Raw genomic sequence first — 15580 nt, forward strand, 5'->3', positions numbered from 1 at the left:
AAAAACGCTTCAAATAAAATAAAAATGACTTGGAAAGTTATTAACTGGGAATCTGGAAGAGCGAAAGACTGCAAGTTTGAATATAATCTAATAATAAACAATACAAAAATCTAATCTGAGCAGGATGCAGTTTGCATCTCAAGCACCCTTGTCTCCTCCACCAGTGTTGCTGAGTCAATTTTTTTGGAAAATGTTAAGGATTGTAAACAAAATTTCAAGTTCAGTGTTGTTAGCCCAGCAGAAATAATTAAAACTTTCAGATCCTTAGAAATGAAAAAAACTGCTGATATATGGGGCATATCTGTAAAAATAATAAGTTCTGTTATTGACGTCATAGCACCATATCTAGCACTAGTTTTTAATAGCTGTATTGAACATGACGTGTTTCCTGACCTTCTGAAGTATAGTAAAATTACACCAATATTTAAATCGGGACTCACTTCTGACCCGAATAACTATCGCCCTGTTTCAGTGTTGCCGACTCTAAGTAAAATTTAAGAATGGCAGGAGATCTCCTGGGACTCCTTTCGGTATGGGGGTACCACAAGGGTCTATTCTTGGACCCTTCCTCTTCCTAATTTATATAAATGATCTTCCTAACCTTGTAGAAAAAAATCACAAGGTGGTATTGTTTGCGGATGACACTTCACTTGTATTCAAAGTGAAACGAAGCCAAGTTTTAAATGACGAAGTAATTACAATGCTCTATCTGATATCGTGTATTGGTTTAGTGCCAATAACTTATTGTTAAATAGTCATAAAACCAAATATATTAAATTCACCGCGCCAAATGTCAAAAATGTAGATGCGAATATTTTATTAAATGGAGAGGTGGTAAAACCAGTGGGATCTGCTGTATTTCTTGGCATTACTCTTGATTCCAAATTGCAGTGGGGCCCCCATACTGAAGGATTGGCGGATAGGCTTAGTTCTGCAGCATATACGGCGAGATTAGTATACTTTAGTTATTTTCATAGTATTATGTCCTATGGTATATTGTTATGGGGCAGTGCAGCCGATATTAATACTATCTTTGTGCTGCAGAAGAGGGCTATTCGCGCGATTTATAACCTAGGTCCTAAAGAATCATTAAGAGAAAAATTTAAAGAAATAAACATTTTGACTAATGCTTCTCAATACATTTTTGATAATGTTCTGTATGTTCATAAGCACATTGAGGAATTTTCTAGAAACTGTGACATTCATAATGTTAGCACGAGGAACAAACATAAACTTGTTATGCCTACTACTCGGTTGGGTCGAGTTAGTAAGTCTTTTGTTGGGCGATGTATATGCTTCTACAATATGATCCTAGAAAATGTACAAAACAAATGTGTGACGAAATTTAAAAGAATTGTTAAAAAACGTTTGTGTGGGAAAGGTTATTATAGCATAAACGATTTTCTTAATGACACCGCGGACTGGGAATAAAGCGAACACCCTCAGGCTCTTTAATTATAAATGTTTTTTGTTTAATTATAAATTTATATAAAAAAAAGCCCGCTGAGTTTTTTGCGCCCATTCTTCTCAGGTCTGAGGCAGTCTTTTGAATGGGTGGTAGTTTTTGACGTTCAATAAGTGATTTTAAATCCTATTTTGAATAAAAATATTTGAATTTGAATATAATTTTGTACACTAATAGTAAATGAAATATGGAGAGTGTAAAATATTCTCATTCTCAACAAAGATCGAGAGTAAAGAAAGAGTCGGAAAAGACAATTCGGATTTTGCAAAAATTTCTCTCTCACGCCTTTTTTTATTAATTTTTGTAACGCTTACTTCCTACTTTTTATACTATAAACCATAAAGCTTGTTTCGGGAGTCTCTAGACGGCACTGTTATTATTTCAACTCACGACACTTTCGAACACCACTGAGTCATGACGCACTAACCAATTTTTGACTCGTTTGTTCCTAACTAAAAAACGTAAATTCTCATTTTATAATTATTTATAAACACATTTACTTAGGTACGTCAGGTACCTCTAGAAATACCTACCATTACCTATATAGTAATAATTTAACATACTAGGATGCCGCAGTCGCTCGTCGTACCGCTTCGCTGCGGTGTATATTTGAGCGAAGCGAGCTAAACTAAGTCCACGTACAAAAACAAAACAAAATTAATCAAACAAAAACGATTAAAAGAATCTTTTGGAATTTAGCGCCATATTTAAACATGAGGAATTAGCGCCTTATTTGGTCACATGAGAAACTTGTGCTGATTTGCAAATTCAATAACGAGAAGAAACTGGCAGTCGATCCACTTTGGATATTTGCCAGAACATACATCTGGCCATACTTAACATTTTGAACAATATCAACATTATAAGAAAATCAGGCAAACGCGAGACATTTTGTATCTAACATTGCACATGAGAAAGTTATGCTAATTCATTATAATAATTGAATCAAGTCGAAATTCAAATTTCTGTCTCGAAAATAACCTAGTAAATTTCGAAAGCTTTCTATTAGTTTAAAACTTTTTAAAATCGGTCCCGAAATGGCCGGGAAAAAATTTAACACAGAAATCAATTGGAGTCACCCGGTGGGAGGATGGGAATAATATTATTTGAAAAATTTACCAAGTAAATATCAATGGTTCAAATAAAAGAAACTTGAAATGGTAATAATAATTGCTTTATTTTAATGTTGCACACATATATAAGATTACTCTAATATTTAAATAAATTTTATGTGTTTACAATAGTTTTCTCATCAATAGATGGTTGAAACATAAATAAAACTATTTGACTACAGTTAGTATAGATCTAACTAAAAAAACACAAGCAATTGGAATGAGTTTAATACAATTGAATTATCGAAATGGTTTTGAGTTTTCTTTAGAGTTAATTCAATATTTGTCTTAAAACAATTTGATACCGAACTACTTAGTTTGGTGAGTCAACATGTCCTAAGGATGCCTTGTGTAGAGGCGAAACACGTGTCGAATTGTTTTAAGATGAAGAATTGGCGGAATTAACACTAAAGAAAAGAAAACTCAAAACATTTGAATAATCATGGATTTCCGCAAAGTAACACCTACTTCAATAAATTTTCTGCAATTGAATTGTTACAGTTTTAAATCTTGGAATTATTTTCATAATAACATTTCTAGCACAAATGATAAACAATACAATTCTACATATTTGAAAATAATTAGAATTTTGTCTTTTAAAAATATCCCAGGTTTCATTCGTTAATGACATCTGTATGTTTAGAAAAAATATTATGCAAGAAGAGGCTCTGAGCAAACTCAAGAGCCAGACTCAAGCTCGATATCAAAAAGTTGTTTAAATTTCAGAACTGAGGAGTTATCGCTTGACTCAGTTTAAGTTTTTTGAAGACAAGTGGTTTATGGGTCCACATGGCCTATGTAACCCACTGTTAGAGGTATTATCAGGATTACCAATGAGTGTCTTAAGTCTACAAATAATGTAGATAACTATAAAAAATGTATATGATTGATATTTTGCAATTAACAATCTCCCGTTGCAGTTTAAGGGCTTCATATATTCAAATATTATTGTGTGTAAACTAACAAAAATCTATCAAAAAGCAATATCATTCAAGTATTTCATTTATCATAATCCAAATAATGTAAAGCACAATAAAAGTAAAAATAAGTAACAAATAATATGATTTAACATTAATACAAGACTATACAATGTCTTAAGATCCATAAATCTCTATTTGTGAATCAGGCTAAGCAAATATTTTGTACCTGCAGTTTCTATTTTTACTGTATCATACAATATTACATTTTAAAGGCAGGAATTACATTTTAAGAAATGTTATAATATGTTTTTGCCAAACCTGACACTATTTATTTATGAAATATTTATAATAATAATAAATACATTAAATAAAATGTAGATAAAAGAAACAGTTTTTACACTTTCCCGATAGAAACCTTTTTGGAATGGTGCTGCCCCACCGTGCATTCACCTGTAATATAACATTTTAGATTCAACTTCGAGTGTTACATCACACCTGTAGATGGAATGGCCTGTAATGGAACATTAAATTTGACATGGAATCTGTAACATAAAATTACAGGTGAATGCTCCCTGTGAAGTATGACATTTACATATTATATTTTGACCATTACATTTGAGGACACACTCAATATAAAACTCAGAGAAGACAAATAGAAAATATTATAGGTACTGGTTACTTTAGTAGACCCAAAAATGATATACATAGAGCAACTTCAACATTTCTGTAAATTGTTAGAATTTCATTCAGCAATACTTAGAATTAATGAGATTTCATAATGTTGATACAATGAAAGGTCTGGAAACACTTGCCTTTTTTCCCGCACAGTGCACTGGGCACCGACTCCACATAACTATACAAGAAACATCTAAAGCTCTCCAAGATTGAACATAATCATAACTTGACAATCTTTTTTCAACAATTTTCTACACTAAATATTGCTAGACATAACAGTAATACTAGATGATTTGTTACAAATGTGGTAGTAGTATCCAATAATTAATGATTTACTCTAAAGAATTCAACATAAGAAGTTGTTTTAGAACTTTAGTCTGGGATGTTTCTCTTATCTCACCAGCCAAAAACATTTCATCCACAACAGTGTACACCTAAAATTAAAAAAAAAGTTAGTATTTTGTATTTTATATTTTAGTAAAAATTATACCAATTAAAACAAATTGTTCACTTTGAATTAACAAGTCAACATTGCTTAGTGGGGTGTGATGTTCCAATTATTAAATATTAATTATTCCTAAACTGCTAATTTAAAATATACTCACTTTATAAAAATTAAATACCAGATCCAATTCACAAACATTGTGGAAGTATTCATTAAGGACTTCAACAAAATTGTGTATAGCTTCTAAATAGCATAAGTTATTGTCATTTACATCCACACATATACAGAAGTAGAGGCCAGCATATCGTCTATAAACAATTTTGAAGTTTCTGAACTGAAAATTAAATTTTGATTCAATATTATGTCTAGTAAACAGTTTCACTAATCAATATTATTTTCTTCGAAAAAAAATGAGCAGTAAGTACCTCAACAAAATTTGTATGTTTAGCGTCTCGTACTGTCACGACAGCATGTACTTCTTCTATTAGTTTCTGTTTTTCATCATCATCGAAGTTCATATACCATTTTGCCAACCGAGTTTTACCAGCGCGGTTTTGTATTAAAATGAAGCGAATCTGCAATAGATTTGTCGTTAGTAAAAAAAAGATGGGGAATAATTAAGAATTGTAAGTTTTATACCTAACCATTTTAAATTATTGTAATAATTAGATTTATGAACGGTTTACGCCTCTTTTTATTTTGCTTTCGGAATTCGGATATCGTCGGGCCAATTGCAATTTCCAATTGACATTTCAGTTTTTTTCCCACTGCCAAGGATTATTGGCTTTCACGTTCCATGCATTCGCCCCAAAGAGTATAATAATATATAGGGAACTTTCCCTATAAGTTTTAGTTTGGTGATTATTGATTGCTCGTTTTTAGAGTTTTAACGTCCCATTCACAATCATTCAGTCAGTCAGTCAACTTTATTTGATTCGATTGACATTATTTATCTATACTTACGCTTTATTAATTTTACAGCTAGTGTAATAGAACTGTAGGTATTACACCCAACATTCTGCTTTATTTTAACCAAAGATGTTGTTGTAATTATAACACAAGCAGGGTAAATAATTTTTTGAAGTTTAATATTTGAATTTAACAAGGTTCTTGCGAAAAGTGAAAAAGATATAATATATCCAGGTCAAGGTAATATGAAAATAATATATATTTAGCGCAAACAAAAGAAACAACTTAAAAAAAAACAACGGTAACAATCAAACCTTAAACTATGGATTCAAAGTATAATTTATGAAACGGAGCTATTAGTATTACAAATAGTTATTTAATAAAGTATTCAATCAAAAAGTAATTCACAAGTACAATTTAAAGATATTTAAATGAAAATGGCTCATGTGTACCGAGTAATCCGAACTGTCCTCACCAAGCAAGTAAACGAGCCAGTCCGAACGCGCTCTTGTTATTCGCTTATTCGGTACAATAAGGGGGGGTCTGCTTATAGGGCCTCTCCTGATGGTGGATCGTCCACGAAGCTGGAGCACGCTGATGTCCTAATCCAGCATGGGCATGGACAAACCAACTTCAAGTGGGATTTCCGGAGTCTCGCCTTCAGCATGTGAATTGGCTTCACTAGGTGTCAATGATCGAGTGGGTTCTAAATCGTCTGCTTCACCTGAAATCACACACCATTGATTAGGTACTGTTTTGCTTTAAATATAAAACTAGCCTTGGATTATCCAAATCATACTGTACTGAAATAGCGACTTAACACATTATGTTAACGCTTAATTGTCATATACAAATGGTCAACGCTGTGAACAACTCGGTGGTGAGACCGACGCTCACACGTCTTGACTCCCTTACGTCAATGCGACTTGATCCTGGTACCAACGTTCCAACGACTCGACAGTTGTTGCCGACGTCAGAGGGACTTGGGACACAATATCAACGCATTTTTAAGCCAAAACCGGCGATAATATTCACCACGAGCAACTTGACAATTGGCAATGCTCAAGACTGACTAGTAGAGTTACTACAGTCTTTGATACTTACAATGCAAGAACGCAGCACATGCCTCGGGACACCATTCACCCCGCCAAGGCACCATATATATACTAAGCCGCAGCTTGTATCGTCTTTCCGTAGTCACCACTTAGGAGCTACAGTTCATACCTTCCACTGGGCAGGATGGTCACGACCCTGTAAGGACCCCGCATGCTGGAATCAAGCTTTCCTGTGGACTGAGAAGTCTTTATAACAAATACAAAGTCACCAATGTTAAGCTGGCGAGGCGGCTGCCTTCGACTATTTTCATCAAGAATTCGACGAGCCCTGCTTCTCATGACTTCTCTAAGTGCTGCTTGATTTATTGGCGAGTCATCAATGACTACATGACACACTAACGCGCGGATCACTGGTGTCGTTGCCTCGGTGCCTATGAGAAGGTAAAGTTTTTTTTTTATATGAGAGGGGGCAAACGGGCAAGAGGCTCACGGGATGGGGAGAGGTGAGGCAACCGCCCATGGACATCCGCAACAACAGGTGTGTCAAGAAATGCGTTGCATAAGAAGGGATTATGCTTTTTTCTTGAAGGTCCCTAAGTCGTATCTGTTCGGGAAGACCGCTGGCGGTAGTTGATTCCACAAAGTGGCTGTGCGAGGCAAGAAATTTCGAACAAAACGCGCGGTTGTGGAATGCCAGACGTCTACGTGATGCGGATGGTACTTTGCACGTAATGTCCGATGGTGGAATTCGGCCGCTGGAATCAACCCGAACAGCTCCTCTGGGCACTCCCCGTGATAAATGCGGTAGAAGATGCAGAGAGAACCTACATCTCTACGCAATGCTAGAGAATCAAACCGATCGGAGATGACTTGATCGTCGATGATTCGAGCAGCTCTTCGTTGTATGCGGTCAAATGGAAGAAGCTGGTACTGGGGAGCACCCGCCCAGAGGTGAGAACAGTACTCCATGTGAGGCCGAATTTGCACCTTATAAAGTTGCAGGCGGTGGCTTTTAGTGAAGTACTGTCTCGCCTTACTGAGTACACCAAGCTTTTTAGAGGCCAGTTTGGCCTTCTCTTCCAAGTGACCACGGAACTGAACGTCGCTCAATATATCGACGCCAAGTATGCCAATACAGGCTGTGGTAGTTAGAGGAGTGATCTCGAATCGAGGGGATACGACAAAGGGAGACTTTTTAGTGGTGAACGCACAAACTTGTGTCTTCTTGGGGTTGAATTGGACTAAATTATGTCGGCCCCATTCCGAGACTTTGCAAAGCATAGTCTCGATTTCAGACACAAGTTTGTTCCGGTTCTCGTCGACGCTATCCCGGGACATGTTGGCACGGCCGGTGTAGGAAGCATACCCTGTGCTGTCGTCTGCATAGCAATGAATATTGCTGATTTGCAGCATATCATTGATATGCAGAAGAAACAGCGTAGGGGATAGCACGCAGCCTTGCGGGACACCAGCGTTTATGGGTTTTAAGTCGGAGCATGCACCGTTGATAACAACCTTGATGCTCCGATCAGCCAAATAGCTAGTGACCCATTTGCACAACTTCTCGGGAAGCCCATAGGATGGCAGTTTCGCTATAAGCGCTTTATGCCACACCCGATCGAAGGCCTTCGCTATGTCCAAACTCACTGCCAACGCCTCTCCCTTCGACTCAACCGCTTGCGCCCATTTATGGGTGAGGTATGCAAGAAGATCACCAGCTGAGCGACCCTGACGGAAACCGTATTGGCAGTCACTGATCAGCTGGTGCCCCTCTAGGTATCCCAAGAGCTGGCGGTTGATGATCGACTCCATTACTTTGGAGAAAATGGAGGTAATGGCGATTGGGCGGTAGTTGGACGGATCTGAGCGTACACCTTTCTTAGGGATCGGGTGCACTAAAGCCACCTTCCATAATTTCGGGACTTCGCCTGATGAGTAGGAGAGCCGGAAAAGACGGGTAAGGACCGGTGCCAGTTTTGGAGCACATGTCCGCAGCACTATCGGGGGAATGCCATCGAGCCCGCTCGATTTGTGAATGTCCAAGGTGAGAAGCGCCTTAAGCACGGCACTATGCCGGATTTTTACCTCCAGCATATATGAATTGCACCGCGGAATATGCGGTGGTGGTGCACCTTGGCCATCCAGAGTCGAGTTGGACGCGAAGAGGGAGCCCAGGAGATCAGCTTTCTCTTTCGCGTCATGGGCCAGCGGGTCATCATCCCTATGCAGTGGCGGAATGGCTGGCAGGCAGAAGTTTCCTTGGACAGCCTTGGCGAGCGACCAGAACGCACGAGTTCCCGAGGGAAGGCGTGCAAGTCTCTCGCCAATTCTGCCAATGTGCTTCGACTTCGCGTCAGCAATAACTCTTTTGAAGGACCTGGAGGCATGATTGAAGTTTTTTTTAAGTTAGATAGCTGATAGCACTCCTGCTTTCGGCGAGAGGCCATTTTGCAGGAGCGGTCAAACCATGGTTGGGACCTGCCACCGATAGGCACAGAGGAGGATGGAATGAAGAGTTCCATACCTTGCAGTACCACATCAGCAACAGCGTCAGCAGCGGCATCTGGATCTCCCAGCGAAAAACAGATCTGCCTCCACGGGTAGGATGCAAAAAAGCACCGCATCTCGTCCCACTCTGCTGACCTATAGTGCCACACGCGGCGACAGCCTAAGAAGCGGGGCCGTGTTAGGCGCGTGATCGGCACGGTGCTCCGGATCAGGCAGTGGTCCGACGATCCCAGAGGAGGGTCAACGGAAACTAGGTAGCCGTCCGGATGTGAGGTCAACAGAAGGTCCAACAGTGAAGGTGTATGATCTTGCACATCTGGGATTCGCGTTGGCGCAATAACCAATTGCGTCAGACCATATGCTAAGGCGAAGTCGTGAACAGATCTCCCTGCATGATCGGTGGTACGTGAGCCTAGCCATTCGGCGTGGTGGGCGTTAAAATCGCCAAGAAACACGATCTCTGCAGTGGGGATCTGCTCCATCACGGAATCTGTAGCCATTTGGATGTGTTCGAGGAGCCGGTCAGTCTCTGCGTTACCGCTATGGGAACTATACAGGCATGCGTAGATTCGCGGATGGTCATCGCAGTCTACACGCAGCCAGATGATGGATAGGTCCTGTCCTTCAAGAAAACTCAGGCGTCGAGAACAGACATCCTCCCTGACGTAAACGCACACGCCAGCCCGTGGTATAAAGGAGTGTTCCAAATTATACCCCGGGTAGGAAAGGTAAGATGAATCAGCCAGGGAGGATATCTGTGTCTCGGTTAAAAAGAGCAGGGCCGGCTTCGCCGTCTCCAGGTAAAAGTGGACGGCATTTAAATTTGAGCGAAGCCCCCTGATGTTGCAAAAGTCCACAGCGAGTGTGGAGGAGGGTGGTTTGAGCCACCTGCTCTGTTTGCCCCGAGTCAGCGCAGATTTGCCCCCTCCAGAATACGCGGGGCAGCCTGGGCAACCACTGTTAGGTACAGGCCCTAATTGTGGACGCCTAGGGACGGATTCTCCAGGGCTGCATAGCTGCATGGCTGCAAGTGGTGAGGTCTGCGTTGTTTTGTCCTTAGTTATATTGATAACTAGTTGTAACTTCCATAATGTTTTTATAGTTTGCAGAAGGTTTAATGCGCACTGTTTTAATATGACAAGGATAGAAATCCTTATCATATTAATTACAGTGCGCATGTAGCGTTCAACCTGTCCATTGGAATGATGCTATGTAGTGAATATCACAACCCATATCATTTACCCACTCAACAAACTCCATTGACTCAAACATACGGCCTTTATCAGTGACCATAAGTCTTGGTACACCGAATAATGATATCAACTGCAAAATTGCCTTCTTCAGTGGATCAGCATGTTGTCGAGTTATACGAAGGCGGCACTGAAAATTTCGGGAATCAAGAGAGTGACACAACATTACTATTTAAAAATGTTTTTATTGCTTTTCGAAGTATTCTGCGTGAAATTTGACACATTTTTTCATACGATGGAACCAATCATTGAAGCAACCATTCCATTCGGAAGTTGGGGTCCACAGCTTCTTCAGGTGATGAAAATCTCTGACCACGCAATTTATTCTTTATTTTAGGGAAAGTATATGACGAGGAAAGAACCTCTGTATTGTTTTTAAAAGGTGTGACGTCATTACTGTTGACATCACAATTGCTATCTTGTTGAAGATCACTCATTGGTTCTTCTAAAGAAAACTACACGAGTAGATATTTTATTACTTTCGTTTATTCAACGGGCAGCGTTACGACGTCCCAGAGAAGTCCGTACCGTACGACAGCCCGAGCACGACTGACTCTAGTGTCTTTTTTTTTTTTTTGTTTTTTTTTTGAGAGGAGGAAATACTCCGGAACGGGGCGTAAATACGTAACAGTAACGGTAACGGACTGGAGTGTCCGCGTAAGCGGACGCCCCATACCGACTAAAGCCTCTTCTGTGCTGTTAGCAGCCCTGGCTTTCACAGCGAAGTAGGACGTGGGCCGTGGAGGCCGCAAAGACTACGCAACAACAGTCGCGGGGCGTCTCCTAAGGAGACTCGAACCTTAGACCGGCTGTGTGCTTGTGGAAAGGAGAGAGAATGAAAATTAAGATGAAATGATGATGAAAGATGAAAAGGTGAGAAGAACACACTCGCCGGCGAGTGTGGTGATGTTTTGTGTAATGTAATTAAGTGTGTATGTATGTGTTAATGATTGTATGTATGTATGTTTGTATGTATGTAAGTAGTGTAAATGTTTGTGTGCATGTATGTTTGTGTTTGTGTCTGTTTGTGGAGTGTGGACTCTAGTGTCGATCGTGCGGTCTGTATTTATAGGACCCGGCGCACGTGCTCGTGATTTCAATTCATGTTGTTTTTACAATAATTTCACATCACAATGTAATTACAGGATAAATTAAGAACTAATTTTAACTAAAATTATCGTTTTCGACTCGCATTGTCGTGATGGAGGGTGATGCGGTGGTTGCAGTTCTCTGTACGGAGTTCAGAAACGACCTGTGGCAAACAAGTACTAGCATACCATTCTGCATTAACCGTTCTTAGTCCCTCAAGAGGAATAGTCGCAACATGGCCGGTTTTGGAGAAAAACGTGGCCACCATTTTTTTTGCAACACTCCGTGAACGAACAATTTTTGTTGGCTTTAACTCATTTTCGAACACCCAAACTCTTGACTGGATTTTTTGTCTCGGGTTCGTACGCGTATATCCAGGATTCGTCGCCTGATACGATGTTGTATACAGCATTTGACGATCCTGCGTGGAATCTTTCGATAGTTCTGACGCACCAGGTAACGCGAGCTGCTTTTTGCTCTTCACAGAGCAAATGCGGTATCCATCGGGAAAACAACTTTTTTACAGCTAATTGTTCACGCAAGATTATTTGTATTTGACTCATGCCAATGTCTAAAGTTGCCTGAATTTCTCGGTATGTCAGATGTCGATCTTCCTCAATCAGCTTACGCACAGCATCAACGTTTTCTTTGGTGACTGCAGTTTTTGGACGACCTTGGCGGGGATCATCACTGAGCTTGACACGTCCACGTTCAAATTCAGCAAACCAGCGATAAATTGTGGTTTTAGATGGGGCTTCATCGCCAAATGCAAAAATCAACCGGTCAAAACACTGTTTTTAAGTTAAACCACTTCGAAAGTCATAATAAATCATCGCTCCAGAATTTTCTCGAGTCAATTCCATTTTCTCAACGCCTAAACAAGTTTGAGAAGACCTTGTGATAAGACCGAGAATCTTTTTTTAAATAAATAAATGGTATTCGATTTTTAAAACCAAGGAGTTTTCAACAAAAAAGATTTTAATGTGACAGGAACAGTGGAAATATTCCATTCCCGATACTTTTAGTGCAGCCTATGTAGATTGCAACATACAGTATTTACTAAAACTGTCAACTATAACTAGAACGAACCTGTATCCTCCAGAAGAGGGCAGTGGACTCAGTGTGTCAACGTGGATCGTGTCGAACGGTAAGTCAAGTTTCTCCCATGAACTGATGTTTTGTAGTGGTGCTCGAGGAACACGTTTCTTCGATATGCCTATTAGGCATATCATACATAGTGACAAACGGCTTAAGGCCAGGAAACCAGAAATGCTTAAGGATAAGATCTAATGCTTTATCAACACCTATGTGTTCGTGCTCGTCGTGAAATATCCTTAGAAGACTTAAACTGTGTCCATTAGGAATATAGCATAGAAGGCGCGGCTGTTCTCCCACCGGTGTGTAACGATAGTAGAGCAGGTAATTTCGTTCAACATATGTATTTGGATCGAGGATACCGTCCTGTAACTTTTGAAGTAATTCACGTGTTTCCTCGTCAGCCGCTTGAGCGGTGTGCACCCAATTGCGCGGTTTATGAATCTGATTAACATACGTGGTGACCGGATTTCGACTTGGATAATCTTGCAGGTAGATCCACCATCTTGCAACTAGGTAGTATATCCTTCTTACGTTTAGTAGCCTTCAGTGGGTTGCAGTCAGTGACTATGGTGAATTTTATTCCCACGAGGTAATGGCGAAAGGTTTGATGTGCCCGCACGACTTCTAGCGTTTCGAGTTCGTACGAATGATATTTGCTTTCCGCGCTTTGAGTAACTTTACTAAAGTATGCCACCACGTGCTTCTTGATGGGTGCACTTGTAATAAAACTGCTCCATAGCCAATACTACTGGCATCCGTGTGAACTTCCGTGGGAAGCTCAGGGTTAATGATTACAAGCACGGGCTCACTAGTTAGGTGCTTGATTATATCCTGACGGATGGACTCAAGTGCCGGTGTCCATTTGAATTCGGATCCTTTCTTAGTAAGGTGAGTAATGGGAGCCGTTTTTGAGGTGTAGCTACTTATGTACCGCCGAAAATACCCGACCAAGCCTAGTAGTTGCCGGACTTGTTTGACGTTCCTAGGTGGGCTTGTTTTGACCACAGCGTCGACCTTTCGAGGGCTCGGCCTAACCTGACCCTTACTAACTACTCTGCCTAGGTATTCAACTTCCGAAGAGCACTTTCGAAGATTTACAGAAAAACCAGCACTTGTTAGAGTCCCTAGAACTCTGTCAAGTAATTCGGTACCCCCTATCACTGAGTTGCTTAGCAAAAGTACGTCATCACAGTATACTAAAGTCCTCCCCTCATTAATATGTTCACGCAATGTATCATTGATAATTCTTTGATAAACGATCGGAGAGTTGGCCAACCCAAATGGCATTTTTTAATATTCAAAATGGTCCTCTGGAGTGACAAATCCTGTTAAGTGTCACTCAGGCACTGTACAACTCTCAAACGCAGCAAAGTACGACATGCATACTCGGCATAGGTAGCGTAGCTATCCGATGTCATAATCATGGTGTCGTATAGAATATAAGAATAATCTAATTTACTTGGGCAAATAGGTTTGAACTCTCTTTTGAAATTTGACCAAGTCCTATCATTTGTGATCCTCTCACTCAACCATACTTTGGCATCACCCTTCAAGCAGTTTGCCACACGTGAAACGCACTCGTGCTCTGACCATCCGTTAATAGCTCTAGCGCGATCAACTTCCTCACACCAGGCGTCTATATTATTTACCTTAGTATCAAAGTTTGAAACAAAATAGTGACACGGGAGTGGGTCAGGGATTGGAAATAATACTCCGCTTATAGGAACGAGTCTTTATTTGCGTTCACTTTTTCTGAACTTGCACTTCGCCGGTCTGCCGCTGTTCCTCTTGTGGGCGGCGGTACCTTCAACGCGTCACACTGCACCGAACACTACTTCTCTTCTGTCTTCTTCTTCTTAGAACACTTCCACTTTTCACTACTTCTTCTTTTCTTCTTCTTCTTCTTTACAATTTCGAGTCAGAACTAGAACTGCCGTAGGCCACGCTTAGTACGGCTTATATACCCCCGGATCCGTTCTATTTTCAAAATGATTCTCCCATTCCATCTTTAAATTTAAATTGTACTAGAAAATTCTTTTAACTATTTTTATCCTGCTTACACATTTTCCATCCCTTTTTTCTGTTCGATTTGATCCTGAACTTACTAGAAATTTCCTTTAACTTTACAAAACCCAAAAAAATCCATACACTGGTTGGTGTATCGAACCCGGGTCTACAGCGTCTAAAGTAAACACTTTTCCGCTGAGCTACGAGTACTGCTGACGGAGCTGTTGAAATTAACAATATCTTGAATTTTGACAACTCTCGTCATATACTTCGAAGGGTTGCTACGCAACAATAGTGACATGAACGCGATGTTTGAACCGTTCTCACCGCTTCGATAAGCGCTTGCGCAAATGTAGAAGCCTCAGAGGTGTGAGTAAGAGATTCCGTAGCACGGTCTTTATTTTCCGAGTAGGTTGCTCTAAATTGTTATTGGACGTGTTTAGCATCTCACGGGCGGGTAACAATAAAGCTTCGTGACCGTTCGCAGTCGCTACCACAGCCGGTATCGGAGTAGTTAAACGTTGCGTTGGAGTATGACCCTCACTACTACGGTTACGGTTGTCACGACGATGACGACGACGACGACTCATCTGTCGAATAGTTGGTATCAACGCGATTACGATGATAACGGTGCGAAACGTAATGCCGTGAACTGCGACGATTACGAAGGCGATATACGCTGTCACTGTCTGAGTTGGAGCTAAACGAATACCATCGCAATCTTTTAGTATTACCACGCACGTTACTAACGCGGGTCCGCGACGGATTGCAAACACGTGAGCCATTTCCACGTAAACGAGAACGGTCGCGAGATGAATCTCGCACCATTATCAAAACTTACAAAAACGAGAAACACAAAAATATTATTTTCGAAGTACCCTCAATAATAAAATTGACACAATTAAATACCACTTGAATTACTTGTTGTTTGAAATCTAATTAGTTAGTCTACGTTTAATCCAATTATGTGGGCTTGAATTTTTTATCACACTTCTGATTTTAGCGCAAACAATAGAAATAACTTTAAATAACAACGGTAACAATCAA

The 15580-nt window shown here is 40.2% G+C and overlaps 1 protein-coding gene across 1 annotated transcript; it reads right to left on the minus strand.

Moving 5' to 3' along the window:
- Positions 1-2623: 2623 nt before the first annotated feature.
- Positions 2624-5383, minus strand: LOC126965129 (AP-2 complex subunit sigma). The gene is made up of 4 exons (XM_050808596.1): positions 5262-5383; positions 5043-5192; positions 4778-4951; positions 2624-4606 (listed from the first exon to the last, which is right to left on the minus strand). Exons 1-4 carry the CDS (start codon positions 5262-5264, stop codon positions 4505-4507), a joined length of 429 nt encoding a protein of 142 aa, XP_050664553.1. The 5' UTR covers positions 5265-5383; the 3' UTR covers positions 2624-4504.
- Positions 5384-15580: the final 10197 nt, after the last annotated feature.

Source organism: Leptidea sinapis, chromosome 6 (genome assembly GCF_905404315.1).
Source record: "Leptidea sinapis chromosome 6, ilLepSina1.1, whole genome shotgun sequence".
In the NCBI taxonomy this organism is placed as follows: Eukaryota; Metazoa; Arthropoda; class Insecta; order Lepidoptera; family Pieridae; genus Leptidea; species Leptidea sinapis.